The sequence below is a fragment of the Corella eumyota genome, chromosome 5 (assembly GCF_963082875.1).
Source record: "Corella eumyota chromosome 5, kaCorEumy4.1, whole genome shotgun sequence".
NCBI classification, from domain to species: Eukaryota; Metazoa; Chordata; class Ascidiacea; order Phlebobranchia; family Corellidae; genus Corella; species Corella eumyota.
The window spans coordinates 2,981,735-2,999,499 of NC_137494.1; the positions used below are offsets into that span (position 1 = coordinate 2,981,735).

Below are 17,765 nucleotides of genomic sequence, written 5' to 3' on the forward strand. Positions count from 1 at the left end.
CAAATAACTTTACGTATTAAACAACAAAATTTACTTACATTGGAAGTTTAGGTGCTTACCTCTTTTGCTTAGCCAATTAGAGCACATAACCACATTTAACTTGTAATCGCATTAACTTTTGATTAATATTTTTTAAAAACGTTGCCCTTAGCTATGTTTGATGTTGAAACTTTGGTTCTTTTGTAAATGCCTAATTTTTTCTATATACAATAAACTATTTCCATGTTTATCCTTTAGTGTTAAAAACATCATTGACTTAAAATTAAAAGTACGTGATTTGTATATTGCTTTTATAAACTTTAAATGTCAAATTTTGGTTAAACCACCTTAATCAAACTTAGCTTTAGATTTTAAAATTTTATTTTAGTTTAAATCTTGCATAAAATCATTTAATAAAATTTAGAATTTAGAATTTTTTTTTCACAAGTTTAAGAAATTATTTTGATATAATATTGTATTTGATCGGTAAGGAAATACATGTTTTTAAATTATGTACATTTATATGCAGACTATCATGTTTCATACAGAAGTTTGCAAGACTCTACCAACTGTACCTTAAAAGAGAACTGCCAAATTTAACAAAACAGTATTGATTGCTTTGTTATGATTTTTCAGAAAAAACATTATTTAAAAATACTTTAAAATTGGAATATCTCTTTTATATAAAGTTAAAATATTATGTTTACGCCAAGTTTCTTTTTTGCAAAAATATCTTAAAAAATAAATAAACGGCTTAGAAAAGGACAAAAAAAGATTATTTTTCTGTGTTGCAGCATATAAGCCTTCAACGATAACGTAAAATATCGCGTGACTGACTAGCTTCGAAAATTTCTTTATTTGAAATTTTTGCATCTTCAAACCACGATTTCTTAAAAGTTAAACCCTGCGGCTTCCTACTTCCTCAAATTTTAATTTTGCATAACTTTCTATTGCGGCATTATACATCATATGTACATTTTGAAAAAAAGTTTATTGCTTGCCTTGGGCTTAAGTGGCAGTGTAAGGTACAAGCAATACCTATATAAGACAAGTTGAAGTCAAAGTTTAAGAAACTTTGGAAGTCGAGAAAGATGTTGTTCACAGCAGGAATTCTCCTTGTTCTATGTGCAGCAAATATTCAAGCGCAAGATTGTAAGTTTGCTGAATTATTTTTAATTTATTTTTAAATTTGAAAAAAAACTTCTATGCCAAGAATGGTTATTAAATAATATTGTTACCTTTATTTTAATTTAAACAATTTTGTTTAGTCAACTCCTGCATTATTTAATTAATTTTTGTTTTACAGCTGATTTTGCGTTTGTTCAAAGTCTTAGAGATGCCATTGTGACCGATGAAGAACGTAGAAATAGTAAGTATTTGCAAGATAAATAAAACAGTTGTTAAATTAGTAAAAAAATTTAAAAAAAACATTATTTAAAAAAAAATCCATTTTTTAAGAAATCCAAGTCGCAAAATAACAATGTTGTCGCTACACATTTAAAAAAATAATCTTTAATTTTTGTAGGTAATGTACCATGTCTGTCAAACCCGTGTGTTGCTGGATCAGATGAAGTCGAGGTCGCACCCTGCCCAGAGCATTGCTTTTCGAGAACTGAAGGAAATCAAGAAGTCTGTATTTCAAAGTCGGGTAAGTAAAACTAAATCTAGGTTTGTCTACACAGCTATTTCAAAGTTTCAAAAAATCCTTTTTAAGGCACAAACTTACCTTTTAAATAAACCAATGGCTATAGACAACTATATGGATATTTTCAAAATTGCATATGCAGACAAACGATAAAAAAAGTTTAAATTAATTTGTTAAAAGCTATAATTTGATTAAACAGACATTAAAAATTTAAATATTTAGTGTCAATGAGTGGAAATATTGATATCGCCGCCATGTTGGGTGCAGAATTACCTTCTACTACTACTACTACAGAAACTCCTACTACAGTGTTATCTAATAGTACAGCAACGGATTCTGATGACATGGGACGAGGATTTATTTTTGGTTAGTTATGAAACAGTTACGTTTTAAAATATGTTTAAAAATGACATTCAAAATTATGATTTTGGTGTCATTTACAACTTTAACTTTTAGAAGGTCAGGGTTCAAACCCAAGCGGAGGATTCAACCCGTTTCAGGGATTACCTCCAGGAAATACTATTTGTCCGGTTAAGCGACAATTTCCTGATATTTGCGATATTGGACCGTTTACGCCAAATCTTCAAAATTTTCTCAGACCATTGGTAGACATACCATATTGCCGAAGGTAAGTTTAGCATAATTGTCGCAAATTTTTACATTAATTTAACAAGAAAATAAATCTTACGTTTAAATATAACTATAAATCCTATTGGTATGTTTTTCTAATTTTGTTTTTAAAACAAAAAATATTTTACTAGAACCCCATGCTCAGCTAATCCTCAAGTTGAGATCGACGCACTTAAGTGTTATAGTCAACCAGGATGTTATTTTGACCAAGAATTGTTCAACCTTCGTAGTATGTTTGGCCCATTCATATTAGATTCAGTTCCTACATGTTATCAAGGCATTCCTAACCAAAACTTCCACTCGCTTGCGAATACTTACCTCCAGGTTAGTTTGAATTAGGAGTTGTTATTATATAAATGTGGTTAAAATCTTTCTATATTTTAAATCAAAATAACAATTTAAAGCTTTTCACATCGTTATTAACCAAATACAACATAAAAACTAACATTAATAAACAAGTTCAACTACTACTTAAATTTTTAAATCTGTTTTTTTTTAATAGACTAGTAACCAACCATGGAATGGATTGTTCACACAGTGCTTTATACAACAAAATTTGGATGCTATTATGAAAGAAGACTTTTCTTGTCAACTTTTACCATACCTAACTAACTTTAACATTCCTCCACGGCCTTACAGCGGTTATAATCGTAAGTTTTAAATTAATTGTTAGAAAATTTATAAAAATGTAACAGCAATTTTTTTAAAAACAGCAATTTTTTAAATATTCAAAAGCAAAGGTTTTTAAACTAATTTCGTAAAAATAATTAGACATTAACAGAATTTCTAAACACCGTTTTTTTTCTTACAGTTAACGACCAAACAACATGTGCTCTTATGGGCGGTTGTTGGGTACAAAACGGATGTTTTTTTAAAGCCCAACTAGACAATTTGCAAATACGCGCAGGGGAGGCCCCAGCAGACATGGTCGGTGGACGAAATTATGGTCAACCACAATGCGCTTCATTTAACCCGTCATCCGAGCCCGCAGCTTGGCTTAACAGTTACCATCAATGTCGACTTAGCGGTTGCGTTGTTGACAGCACTATTACACGGCAAGACATTCGGCTTCAACTGTTTAATATCGCCAACAGTAATGCTGTGCCTGCACACCTTAAAAATATTTTCATTAATCAAGTAATCAGCGGTTTAATCGGTCCAGATAATTGGGTAACACGATTGCAAGACTTAGTTGCCCAAGTTCCCTCCCAGCAACCCCCATGTACACCGAGTTTCGGAACCCAATTTCCAGGAGGTAGCAACAACATTTTTAATAACTTACTAGGCGGCTTTACATCTCCTATAATCCCTCCAACATCATACACCCCCCCTATTATACCTAGCGAAAATGATTTGTTAGCACTTTCTCTTGAGCTTTCTAACCCTCAAGACCTTTCTTTCGGTCGTTTTTTTTTCACTAGGGAATCAAGGTGGTTCACAAACTGACCCAGGATCAAATCTACTAAGCCTAACAGAGTGCGAACAAAGATTTAACCCTAACCAAGGTATTTCCCCAGGATTTAACCCTATCCAAGGATTTAACCCAGGTCAAGGATTTCAATTTCAAGGAATTAATTTTCCAAACTTAGCTTGTCTATACGATATATCTCGCCTGCCGTTAACTGGAAACAGTCAAGACTGTTGTGAACGAAACTTGTGTTACTACCCAGTCTCCTTACGAAGCTCTCAAAGAACTGGCTCCGCAGCTTACCTTACCGAATGGAGCGATTATTCTACGTGCACGGCAACATGCGGTGGTGGTCGTCAAACAAGGACACGTCGTTGTGCTGAAGGTTTTAGTGGTTATTGTGATCGCCTTAAGTTAGAACAGCAACCAGACCTTATTGAAGAACGAAGTTGTGGCACTGACCTCTGTCACGTGTATACCTCATGGTCCACATGGAGCGGATGCGGAGAAAGATGTGGTCCATCTTTTATAACCCGTAATAGAAGATGCGTCCAGGGCGACTGCAATGAAGATTTGGAGGAAAGAGATTCCTGCAATTTAGGAAATTGTCCTGTTTATACACAGTATGAATCCGTGGGTTTCTGTGACATCGGAGCAAAGGTATGCGGACAGGGAACCCGTACCGAAACAAGAACCTGTACAGATGGAGTTGTTGCATGCGACCCTACTATGCTATCCAGACAGATCCCCTGCAAAGTAAAATGCCAACCAATAAAAAGAGTTAATGTGATCCAAGCTTGTCAAAATTTTGGTCAGTTCTGTTACGAAATAGTCAAAGATTCTTGCTACTCGGAAAATATTCAAGTTTTCAATTCCGAGTGCTCCGATTTAAACAATTCCGGCTTGAACTATTTACAAGATTGTCCCTGCCCATAAAATGGCTAAAATTTTATGCCTAAATTGTTAATAGGCCCTTAGACTTAAGGCATCATTTTGTTAATAATAAAATATAATATTTAAAAAATCATACTTCTTATTTATATATTTTACACCACTGTAAATGGGAATAAATACTCTTTGTGATATTCTCGCAAATTAAATTAAAATCATGAAAATAAATACTGTTTGTTTTTGTTAGGTTAATTAAAATGCCCAATAATATCAAAAAATCTCAAAAGATTTTTCTTCCAAAAGTCAATTTTCTTCACTTCTTAACTAATTATTTCGTACTTCTTGCATAGCCTATAGGTTACATAGTTTGGAGTTTTGCTAACTGCAATAGTAAAGTTTTTGCTTTGCAAACTTGATTCTTATAATTAGGTAACGTTTTACCAATATTCCAAATACTAAATGTTATGTTTTTCAAGTTTGGTATTAAAGGAAATCATCATAAAAACGAAGTTGTTTGTAAAAAAGTCAAGTAGACAATGGTATGATATATTGGTCATGACATCTTATTACGAGCCGAAATTTTTCAGGTTCAAGCCGTGCCAACGCCACAGTATCTGCCTTTGGTTGCACAATAATAAACACAGCACAATAGCAAGCCCTTAATTAAAATATAAACACTTACTACTACCGCGTGATTTTACACGAAAAAAAATCATGTCACGGGGTTGCTACAATATTATTTTCTTTTAGATCAAGACAATTTTTATACTAATATTTTCTTTTTTTAACATGTATCTTGCATATTTATAAATTAATAAAATTCCTGTCGGTATGATATTTTTTTAATATTTTTTTTTATTGTTCATAACGTTTGTTTAAAACATATAAAAATGATAAAATGCAAAAAATAAAAAAGTAACTGGATAACTACAAGCTTTTATGTTTTAATTTACTCTACATTAGAAAACAAAGAAACGCATAATTTCGATTTAATTAAGAATAAAATTATTAATTATTATGCCAATGGCAATTTTTGCGTACCAAGTGTTTTATCGAACAGATTTCCAAGAACATTGTGGACAAAAAAGCTGGCTTGACGTACAAATCAGAAACTCTAGACTAAAGTAAAAATTTAGTTTACATAAAATATAATAATTTTACTGTTGAGGTGCATTAAATTTTTCATTTTAAAATTTTTTTTTTTTAAATTGCAATTTTGTAATTTGGCTTGCCAGTTATATTGGAAGACTATCTCCGTGAGTTTTATGTTCCTTTTGGACATATTAAACACCGATATTTGCTTACAATGGTAGTTTAAGAGCTTACCTCCTTTGCTTAGCCAATCAGAACGCAAAATTACATTTGACGTTTTATTTTTAGATTAATATTTATTACAACGTTGCCCTTAGCTAAATACTGTTTAAGCACTTCGTTCTTTGGTGAAAGCCTAATCTTTTCCATAAACAATAAACTATTTCCATGTTTAAAAATATCATAGATTTAAATAAAAAAACACGTGCATTGAAACTTTAGCTTTTACTGTTAAATTTTCTTTAGCTTTTACTGTTAAATTTTAGATAAACCACTTTGATTGAATCAAGCTTTAGATTTAAGATTTCCATTTTAGTTTAAATCTTGCAAAAAATTATAATTTTTAGACTTTACCAACTGACTTTTTAACTAAAGAATATTTTTAAAATTATAATATTTATTTTATATTAAGGTGAAATATATATTACTTTTATGCCAAGTTTTATTCGCAAAAAGATCTTAAAAAAACGGCTTAGGAAAGGACAAAAATAGATTATTTATCTATATTGCAGCATATGATCCTACCACTATGTCGTCAAATATCGCGTGACTATGACTAGCTTCGGAAATTTCTTTTTTGGAATTTTTGCAACTTCAAACCACGACATCTTAAAAGTTAAACCCCGCGGCTTTCCTACTTCTTCAAATATTAATTGGCAGAACTTTCTATTGCGGCATTATACATCATATGTAAATTTGGAAAAAAACGTTTATTGCTTGCCTTGGGCTTAAGTGGCAGTGTAAGGTACAAGCAATACCTATATAAGACAAGTTGAGAACATGATGTTTCATTAGTTTCAAGTCAAAGTTTAAGAAACTTTAGAAGTCGAAAAAGATGTTGTTCACAGCAGGAATTCTCCTTGTTTTATGTGCAGCAAATATTCAAGCACAAGATTGTAAGTTTGCTAAATTATTTCTAACTTTCTTTTTAAATCGAAAAAATCTAAATGCTAAAAATGGTTATTAAATAATATTGTTACCTTTATTTTTCATTTACACAACTTTGTTTAGTCAACTCCTGCATTGGTTTATTTATTCAATTTTTGTTTCACAGCTGATTGTGCGTTTGTTCAAAGCCTTAGAGATGCCACTGTAACCGATGAAGAACGTAGAAATAGTAAGTATTTGAGAAATAAATAAAACAGTTGTTAAATTAGTAAAAATTTTTTAGAAAAAACATTATTTTAAAAAAAATTCCATTTTTTAAGAAATCGAAGTCGCAAAATAATAATGTTGTCGCTACACATTTAAAAAAAAATGTTTAATTTTTGTAGGTAATGTACCATGCCTGTCAAACCCGTGTGTTGCTGGATCAGATGAAGTCGAGGTCGCACCCTGCCCAGAGCATTGCTTTACAAGAACTGAAGGAAATCAAGAAGTCTGTATTTCAAAGTCGGGTAAGTAAAACTAAATCTAGGTTTGTCTACACAGCTATTTCAAAGTTTCAGAAAATCCTTTTTAAGGCACAAATTTACCTTTTAAATAAACCAATGGCTATAGACAACTATATGGATATTTTCAAAATTGCATATGCAGACAAACGATCAAAAAATTTAAATTAATTTGTTAAAAGCTATAATTTAATTAAACAAACATTAAAAATTTAAATATTTAGTGTCAATGAGTGGAAATATTGATATCGCCGCCATGTTGGGTGCAGATTTACCTAATGCTACTACTACTACTACAGAAACTCCTACTACAGTGTTATCTAATACTACAGCAACGGATTCTGATGACATGGGACGAGATTTTATTGTTGGTTAGTTATAAAACAGTTACGTTTTAAAATATGTTAAAAAATCACATTTAAAGTTATGATTTTGGTGTCATTACAACTAAAACTTTTAGGTCCGGGTGCAAGCCCAAGCGGAGGATTCAACCCATTTCAGGGATTACCTCCAGGATTTAGTATTTGTCCAGTTAAGCGACAATTTCCTGATATTTGCGATATTGGACCGTTTACGCCAAATCTTCAAGACTTTCTCAGACCATTGGTAGACATACCATATTGCCGAAGGTAAGTTTAGCAATATCAAAGCAAATTTTCATTAGTTTAACGAAACAATTATTTTTACGTTTAAATATAACTTTAAACCCCATTGTCTATATTTTTCTAATTGTGCTTTTAAAACAAAAAATATTTTACTAGAACCCCATGCTCAGCTAATCCTCAAGTTGAAATCGACGCACTTCAGTGTTATAGTCAACCAGGATGTTATTTTGACCAAGAATTGTTCAACCTTCGAAGTATGTATGGTCCATTCATATTAGATTCAGTTCCTACATGTTATCAAGGCATTCCTAACCAAAACTTCCACTCGCTTGCGAATTCTTACCTCCAGGTTAGTTTGAATTAAGAGTAGTTATTGTATACATGTGGAAAAAATTCTTCTCAATTTCAAATCAAAATACAATTTGAAACTTTTACCAATGTTTTTATACAGTGCAAACAACATAAAAAAATTTCAACCTCTTTTACTTATATTTCTAAATCTGTTTTTTTTTTTAATAGACTAGTAACCAACCATGGAATGGATTGTTCACAAAGTGCTTTATACAACAAAATTTAGATGCCATTATGAAAGAAGACTTTTCTTGTCAACTTCTACCATACCTAACTAACTTTAACATTCCTCCACGGCCTTACAGCGGTTATAATCGTAAGTTTTGAATTAATTGTTATACAATTTACAGAAATGTTTAAACAGCATTTTTTTAAATATTTAAAAGCAAAAGTTAATAAACTAGTTTTGTAAAAATGTTTAGACATTAACAAAATTTCTAAACACCGTTTTTTTCTTACAGTTAACGACCAAAAAACATGTGCTCTTATGGGCGGTTGTTGGGTGCAAAACGGATGCTTTTTTAAAGCGCAACTGGACACTTTGCAAATACGCGCAGGGGAGGCCCCAGCAGATATGGTCGGTGGACGAAACTATGGTCAACCACAATGCGCTTCATTTAACCCGTCATCCGAGCCCGCAGCTTGGCTTAGCAGTTACCATCAATGTCGACTTAGCGGTTGCGTTGTTGACAGCACTATTACACAGCAAGACATTCGGCTTCAACTGTTTAATATCGCCAATAGTCAAGCTGTGCCAGCACACCTTAAAAATATCTTCTTTAATCAAGTAATCAGCGGTTTAATCGGTCCGGACAATTGGGTAATAAGATTGCAAGACTTAGTTGCCCAAGTTCCCTCCCAGCAACCCCCATGTACACCGAGTTTCGGAACCCAATTTCCAGGAGGTAGCAACAACATTTTTAATAACTTATTAGGCGGCTTTACATCTCCTATAATTCCTCCAACATCATATACCCCTCCTATTATACCTAGCGAAAGTGATTTGTTAGCACTTTCTCTTAACCTTTCTAGCCCCGCAGACCCTTCTTCTGGTCGTTTTTTTTCACTAGGAAACCAAGTGGGAACAGGATTTAACCCAGGATTTAACCCAGGCCCAGGATTTCAATTTCCAGGAATTAATTTTCCTACCTCGGCTTGTCCATACGATACATCTCGCCTACCTCTCAGTGGAAACGGTCAAGGGTGTTGTGAACGAAGCTTGTGCTACTACCCAGTCTCCTTACGAAGCTCCCAAAGAACTGGCTCTGCAGCCTACCTTACCGAATGGAGCGATTATTCTACGTGCACGGCAACATGCGGTGGTGGTCGTCAAACAAGGACACGTCGTTGTGCTGAAGGTTTTAGTGGTTATTGTGATCGTCTTAAGTTAGAACAGCAACCAGACCTTACTGAAGAACGAAGTTGTGGCACTGACCTCTGTCCCGCATATTCCCCATGGTCCACATGGAGCGGATGCGGAGAAAGATGTGGTCCATCTTTTATAACCCGTAATAGAAGATGCGTCCAAGGCGACTGCACTGAAGATTTGGAGGAAAGAAATTCCTGCAATTTAGGAAATTGTCCTGTTTATACACAGTATCGAGCCGTGGGTTCCTGTGACATCGGAGCAAAGGAATGCGGACAGGGAACCCGTACCGAAACAAGAACCTGTACAGATGGAGTTGTTGCATGTAACCCTACTAAACTATCCAGGCAGAGGCAATGCAGGGTAAATTGTCAACCAACGGTTAGAGTTAGTCGTGTAATCCTAGCCTGTCAACCACAATTTTTTAGTGCTGCCTGTTTTGAAACTGTCGAGGGTTCTTGTTTTTCAGGAGATGATCTAGTGTCGCCTTTTATGTGCAGTGGTTTCAATGGTTTTAACTATCGACGAAGTTGTCCTTGCCCATAAATGGATAAACGTATCGTTCTTAAATTGATAACAAGATCTTTGACTTAAGGCATAAATTTCTTAACAATAAAATATGGAATTTTAATTATCCTACTTCTCATTTTACCTTAGACCATTGTAAATGGAAATGGATACTGTTTTTGATATTGTAATAAAATAAATCAAATTAATACTGGTTTTAGATCATTAGATCATTTAATAAGACAAAACAATTCTAATCAAAGAAAACGCGCCAATAAATATAAAACGTCAGAGTTGCCAAATAAAAAAAAAATTGTATTTTACAAGGGTATTGGTTTTTATTACTTTAAATTTGTTGAGCATTTCAGTTAACCTTTTGAAACGGTATAAACTTTTGTCGAACCCAAAACCAATCGGCAGGTAAATTTGAAATATGCTCAATAATATCGCAAACGGCAAAACACAACTGCAGACTTATGTTACTTTATGTTTAGGCTGTGAATTCGCCTTCTCCGAATCAAAAATAAGTCTCCAAAAAATGTTGTTTACAGCAGAAATTTTTCTTGTTCTATGTGCAGAAAATATCTAAGCGCAAGAACGTAAGTTGATAAATTCCTTCTAACTATTTATTGACATATTATTACAGCTGATTCGCTATTTGTTTTTTAGCTAATAGCTGCCCCTTGTCCTCTAAAAAGCGAAGTTAGAATTAAAAAACTCTTAAGACATTTCACAAGTTGGTTATTTCTAATTTAGTTGCTTCGTACTTAGTTTATTTATAATCATTTTTTGTGTGTAACGTACCATGATATTATATGACAAAAATTTCTAGGAACTCTGTGGCAAAAATAGCTGTTGTTGCGCAATAATTAGAGCCCATCCCTTGGGCTAAAATGTGTATTCACTTTACATTAAACATGATACAATTTAACCAAAATAGAGTACTGACGTTTTTATTTTTTCTTTTTCCCAAAAAAAAGTTTTGAAAGAATGTAATCTTCTAATTTGCCTCGTCAGTTAAATCAGTAAACTACTTGGTCATAGGTTAAATAATTAAAACTTAAAATACAGCAACGTTTAAGCTGCAAAAAACATGTAAACAAACTTAACACAAAGCACGACCGGTAATAATAAACAAAACACAATTTGTCTTGTTAAACTTCACGAGATTAGCAAAATGTAAAGTTATAAGAACGAAGAAGTAAATGTAACGCTGTCAAGTTATAACATATTCTTAAACAAGTTCTTACATCTCAAACAACAAAATCTGCTTAGATTGCAAGTTTAAGTGCTTACCTTTTTTGCTTAGCCAATGAGAACGCAAAACCGCATTTATCGTTTAATCGCATTAACTTTTGAGTGATTTTCGTTAAAGCCTCGCCCTTAGCTAAAATTAAGGTTAAACTTATGTTTATAGGTAAAGCAATTCGTCCTTAAGTAAATGCTTAATCTTTTCTATGTAATCAACCAAAATTAACAATGTATATTTTTACATGGTTACACTTGGTTTTCGTAGACTTAACATTAAATAACACGTACATGCATGTTCTTCTTATTAGGGAATGCTTAAAAGTACAACAAAATATTGATAACCTTTAGATTTAAATTGGTGGTAGTTTATAATATAATCTATAAATATACAAACAGCTTTTTTAATGTCAAATTTTTGTTTAACCGGTTAGATTAAATCAAAGTTTATATTTGAAATCCTTGTTTTAGTTTGAATTTAATTCCCCATTTGTAGGAAATTTTATTTCAAAATTCATAAATAATGTTTGTATTATTGTTAATATACAAAATAAATAAATAATTTGAAATAATGTTATGTTGTATTATAATTAAATATCCACAAATATAGTTGTCTTTAATTATTAAAATTTATAAGCACAACAGCAAACAATAAAAAATCAAAATTTAACTCTTTTAAAAATAGAATAATTACCAATTATACGACATTGCCTTCATAGATTTACGGGCTAATTAAAATGCAAACTTTTGTTAAACTTGAAACTATTTTTACAAACAAGTGATTAAGTCAAATAAAATGAAGAGAATTTGACTTTTTTGGTTTTGCCTCGCAGGCAGAGAGTCGTCGCTATTTCGAGAACGTTTAGCCTTTTAATAGTGACGTCATAGTAAAAATGCATTGCCGCCCCGCGTACGTGCATACGTCACAATCAGCCATCTACGTCACGAAACTTTCCCTCTGTAAAAATAATCGACATTTTAATTTGCAAAAAAACATATTTAAAATGTTATTGTCCAGTTTAATCAGCATCTAGAATTCTCATCATTAAATAACAATTAAAAGGCACTGAGTGAATAATTGCAATAAGTGTCCAAAAAACATAATTATTCTGCTATTATCACTTTGCTAATCCATAAATTTGCTATTAAAATATCAATTCCCCTTGTCCTAAATTATACGATTTGTCTAATACAGTTTTAAATAAACAACCCAAGCCATTGTCAATGTCGCTTTAATGATATTTTGCTCTGGGCTAAACAGTCTATTTCTGTACGCTGTAGATTCATTAAATACCGCGCGAACGTTAATACCGGTGTATGGGATTACCAGTAATCTACCATAATTGTACTAAACCTTAATTAACACTGTAAAGGTCAATGAAATCATTCTTGAGAGACGTCTCTTGAAAAGTCAACGTCACGTTCTCGAAAACAATCTTGTTTGCAACATGCAAGTGTCTATGACGTCACACTTAGTCTTTTGCAATTTAATAATGTCAGATTTTTATCTCGTTTCGAATTTTTCTACAGAAAAATAAAAAAATTAAAATGACAAATATTTTTCCCCGCAATAAGATATTGTTTTTCGGCTGTTTATAACTTCAGAATAAAAAAACAGGGCGGTTACCAGGAAAAAGAATTCTGACTCTTCCGCAAAATAAAAATTTTACTGGCAGTAACTTTAGCCATTCATTTAACATTATATATTTTCTATTGCAGCTTTTTATTTATTTATTCAGGTTAAAATCGTAATTATTTTTTTACAGTCCGAAATTTAAAATGCAAAGTGCAAAATTTCTTGATTTCTTTTTTTTTTCAAAATTTCTTCAAAATTTCAAAATTTCTCAAAATGCAAAAATTTCATTTAAAATTTCTTGATATTTATTTTTAATGAATTAACAGTAACCTTGTAGTATTGGTTAAAAAAATTGATTTTAATTTTCAAGACCGTAAAAAGGGTGAATTTTTTATTTTTACTCTGTATTAAAATAGTTTTTAAAAACGAGGGGACGTCGGTATAAGTTTCGTCATAAATTCTAGCCCATAGACCTTAAAAATATTTTTAAACTTAATTCTATATTTACAGTGGTACAAATTGAAGTCAAGAGCCACATTCGGGGAAAACAAACTATTTACTTGATCCCAAAACTACGTCACATCACTGATTCACGTTAATATTTTTTTATTCCTTGCCTCAGGCCTAAATGGCAGTATGAGGTACCAGCGAGGCCTATATAAGCCGAGTCGATTGAGCAGAAATGTATCATAAGTTTTCAAATCAAACTTTAAGAAACTATAAGAAGTCGAAAAAGATGTTGTTCACAGCAGGAATTCTCCTTGTTTTATGTGCAGCAAATATTCAAGCGCAAGATAGTAAGTTTGCTGAATTATTTCTAACTTTCTTTTTAAATTGAAAAAAAAACTAAATGCCAAGAATGGTTCTTAAATAATATTGTTACTTTTATTATATTTAAAACAACTTTGTTTGATTCTACATTAAATTAATTAATCAATTTTTGTTTCACAGCTGATTGTGCGTTTGTTCAAAGTCTTAGAGCTGCCTCTGTCAGCAATGAAGAACGTAGAAATAGTAAGTATTTGCAAGATAAATAAAACAGTTGTTAAATTATTAACCTATATCAAAATTTAAAAAACTGCCGCTTATTTTATTAAAACCAAGCAGCCAAAAAACAATGTTGTCGCTACACATTCAGAAAATAATGTTTAATTTTTGTAGGTAATGTACCGTGCCTGTCAAACCCTTGTGTTGCTGGATCAGATGAAGTCGAGGTCGCACCCTGCCCAGAGCATTGCTTTTCGAGAACTGAAGGAAATCAAGAAGTCTGTATTTCAAAGTCCGGTAAGTAAAACTAAATGTAGGTTTGTCTACACAGCTTTTTCAAAGTTTCAGAAAATCCTTTTTAAGGCACAAACTTACCTTTTAAATACACTAATGGTTATATAGATCTGTAGTAATATTATCAACATATGCAAACAAACCATTAAAAAAGTTTACATTTTTTTGTCGAAAATCATTATTCAAGTAGACCGAAAATAAAAATTTAAATATTTTTTAGTGTCAATGAGTGGAAATGTTGATATCGCCGCCATGTTGGGTGCAGAATTACCAACTCCCTCAGAAACTTCCGAACCAGATAGCATCGATGAACGATTTTTCAACTTAGGTTAGTACTAAAGCATTTTTTCAATATTTATCCTCCTTTTTTATAAAATTGACGAATTGAAACTCATGTATCACCTGAAAAAATATAACTTTTGTATTTTTAACCTTTAGGAAGTCAGGGCCCAAACCCAAGCGGAGGATTCAACCCACTTTCAGGAATACCTCCAGGATTTAGTATTTGTCCGGTTGAGCGACAATTTCCTGATATTTGCGATATTGGACCGTTTACACCAAATCTTCAAAACTTTCTCAGACCATTGGTAGACATACCATATTGCCGAAGGTAAGTTTAGCAATATCAAAGCAAATTTTCATTAGTTTAACGAAAAAATAATTTTTACGTTTAAATATAACTATGAACGCTACTGTCTATATTTTCTAATTGTGATTTTAAAACGAAAAATTTTTTACTAGAACCCCATGCTCAGCTAATCCTCAAGTTGAGATCGACGCACTTAAGTGTTATAGTCAACCAGGATGTTATTTTGACCAAGAATTGTTCAACCTTCGTAGTATGTATGGTCCATTCATATTAGATTCAGTTCCTACATGTTATCAAGGCATTCCTAATCAAAACTTTCACTCGCTTGCAAATTCTTACCTCCAGGTTAGTTGGCATTAAGAGTAACTATTGTATACATGTGGTTAAAATCTTTCCATATTTTAAATCAAAATAACAATTTAAAGCTTTTCACATCGTTATTAACCAAATACAACCTGAAAAACAAACATTAATAAACAAGTTCAACTACTACTTAAATTTCTAAATCTGTTATTTTTTTTAATAGACTAGTAACCAACCATGGAATGGATTGTTCACACAGTGCTTTATACAACAAAATTTGGATGCCATTATGAGAGAAGACTTTTCTTGTCAACTTCTACCATACCTAACTAACTTTAACATTCCTCCACGGCCTTACAGCGGTTATAATCGTAAGTTTTGAATTAATTGTTAGAAAATTTACAGAAAAGTTTAAACAGCAATTTTTTTTAATATCTAAAAGCAAAGATTCTTAAACTAGTTTCGTAAAAATAATTAGACATTAACAAAATTTCTAAACACCGTTTTTTTCTTACAGTTAACGACCAAACAACATGTGCTCTTATGGGCGGTTGTTGGGTGCAAAACGGGTGCTTTTTTAGAGCGCAGCTGGACAGTTTGCAAATACGCGCAGGGGAGGCCCCAGCAGACATGGTCGGTGGACGAAATTATGGTCAACCACAATGCGCTTCATTTAACCCGTCATCCGAGCCCGCAGCTTGGCTTAGCAGTTACCATCAATGTCGACTTAGTGGTTGCGTTGTTGACAGCACTATTACACGGCAAGACATTTGGCTTCAACTGCTTAACATCGCCAATAGTAATGCTGTACCACCACATCTTAAAAATATCTTCTTTAATCAAGTAATCAGCGGTTTAATCGGTCCTGACAATTGGGTAACACGATTGCAAGACTTAGTTGCCCAAGTTCCCTCCCAGCAACCCCCATGTACACCGAGTTTCGGAACCCAATTTTCAGGAGGTAGCAACAACATTTTTAATAACTTACTAGGCGGCCTTACATCTCCTATAATCCCTCCAACATCATACACCCCCCCTATTATACCTAGCGAAAGTGATTTGTTAGCACTTTCTCTTAACCTTTCTAGCCCCGCGGACCTTCCTTCTGGTCGATATTTTTCACTCGGATCCCAAGTTGGTACACAACCGTCGACAGGAATCGATATTTCAACTTTACTTAGCCTGACAGGCGGCCAAGGATCTAACCCTAACCCAGGATTTAACCCAGGATTCAACCCAGGATTTAACCCAGGATTTAACCCAGGATTCAACCCAGGATTTAATCCTAACCCAGGATTTCAATTTCCCGGAATTAATTTCCCTACCTCGGCTTGTCCATACGATACATCTCGCCTACCTCTTAGTGGAAACGGTCAAGGGTGTTGTGAACGAAGCTTGTGCTACTACCCAGTCTCCTTACGAAGCTCTCAAAGAACTGGCTCTGCAGCTTACCTTACCGAATGGAGCGAATATTCTACGTGCACGGCAACATGCGGTGGTGGTCGTCAAACAAGGACACGTCGTTGTGCTGAAGGTTTTAGTGGTTATTGTGATCGCCTTAAGTTAGAACAGCAACCAGACCTTACTGAAGAACGAAGTTGTGGCACTGACCTCTGTCCCGTATATTCCTCATGGTCCACATGGAGCGGATGCGGCGAAAGATGTGGTCCATCTTTTATAACCCGTAATAGAAGATGCGTCCAAGGCGACTGCACTGAAGATTTGGAGGAAAGAAATTCCTGCAACTTAGGAAATTGTCCTGTTTATACACAGTATCGAGCCGTGGGTTCCTGTGACATTGGAGCAAAGGTATGCGGAGAGGGAACCCGTACCGAAACAAGAACCTGTACTGATGGAGTTGTTGCATGCGACCCTACTAAGCTATCCAGACAGAGGCAATGCAGGGTAACTTGCCAACCAACGGTTAGGGTTGGCCATGTAGTCCAACAGTGTCACCGACCAATTTTCAGTTCTGTCTGTGTTGAAGTTGTCGTTGGTACTTGTTTTTCAGGAGATAATCAAGTGTCGCCTTTTATGTGCAGGGGTTACAATGGTTTCAACTATCGACGAAGTTGTCCTTGCCCATAAATGGATAATCTTATTGTACTTAAATTGTTAACAAGCTCCTATGCTTAAAGCATTATTTCGTAATAAAACGTGTTCATTAAAAATTATACTCCTCTTTTACGTATTTTACACCATTGTAAAATGATATTGTAATAAAATAAATCATAAAAATTAACATTGTTTGTACATTTGATAATTGTGAGTTAACCAAAATTAATTAACAAAAAAAAAAATTTCGAATATTATTTTGACATAGTTTAAATACAACTTTTATTTATAAAAAAACAAATCCCATATACTTACCTTTACATATTTATAAAGTTAAGACAACGAACAGCCATGTTTGCAAAATTAAAGAATCGGTATTGTAGTCTTTAAATCAAATGAGGTACTGTCACTGCTAATTCTCTCTCGTACTTTACGGTCCTTGCTAATTCTCTCTAGTACTTTACGGTCCTCTGTAACTCTCTTTAGTACTTTACGGTCCTCTCTAACTCTCTCTCTCGTACTTTACGGTCCTTTCTAATTTCCTTTCGTATTTTACGGTCTTTGCTTATTCTCTCTCGTACTTTACGGTCCTCTCTAACTCTCTCCAGTACTTTACGGTCCTCTCTAAT

At 33.3% G+C, this 17,765-nt stretch overlaps 2 protein-coding genes across 2 annotated transcripts; both read left to right on the forward strand.

The window, feature by feature from the left end:
* Nucleotides 1–1,070: 1,070 nt before the first annotated feature.
* LOC145752631 (uncharacterized) lies at nt 1,071–10,298 on the forward strand. Its single transcript, XM_082568933.1, has 18 exons — nt 1,071–1,131; nt 1,286–1,348; nt 1,505–1,627; nt 1,847–1,990; nt 2,081–2,252; nt 2,386–2,578; nt 2,757–2,904; nt 3,066–3,509; nt 3,676–4,590; nt 5,789–5,862; nt 6,688–6,760; nt 6,919–6,981; nt 7,139–7,261; nt 7,480–7,626; nt 7,716–7,884; nt 8,017–8,209; nt 8,380–8,527; nt 8,673–10,298. The coding sequence occupies exons 1-18, from the start codon at nt 1,071–1,073 to the stop codon at nt 10,121–10,123; spliced, it is 4,704 nt and encodes a 1,567-aa protein (XP_082425059.1). The 3' UTR covers nt 10,124–10,298.
* A 3,309-nt stretch (nt 10,299–13,607) lies between these two features.
* Nucleotides 13,608–17,317, forward strand: LOC145752231 (uncharacterized). Its single transcript, XM_082568473.1, has 8 exons — nt 13,608–13,705; nt 13,860–13,922; nt 14,070–14,192; nt 14,410–14,517; nt 14,628–14,799; nt 14,931–15,123; nt 15,305–15,452; nt 15,599–17,317. The coding sequence occupies exons 1-8, from the start codon at nt 13,645–13,647 to the stop codon at nt 17,167–17,169; spliced, it is 2,439 nt and encodes an 812-aa protein (XP_082424599.1). The 5' UTR covers nt 13,608–13,644; the 3' UTR covers nt 17,170–17,317.
* The last annotated feature ends 448 nt before the right edge of the window (nt 17,318–17,765 follow it).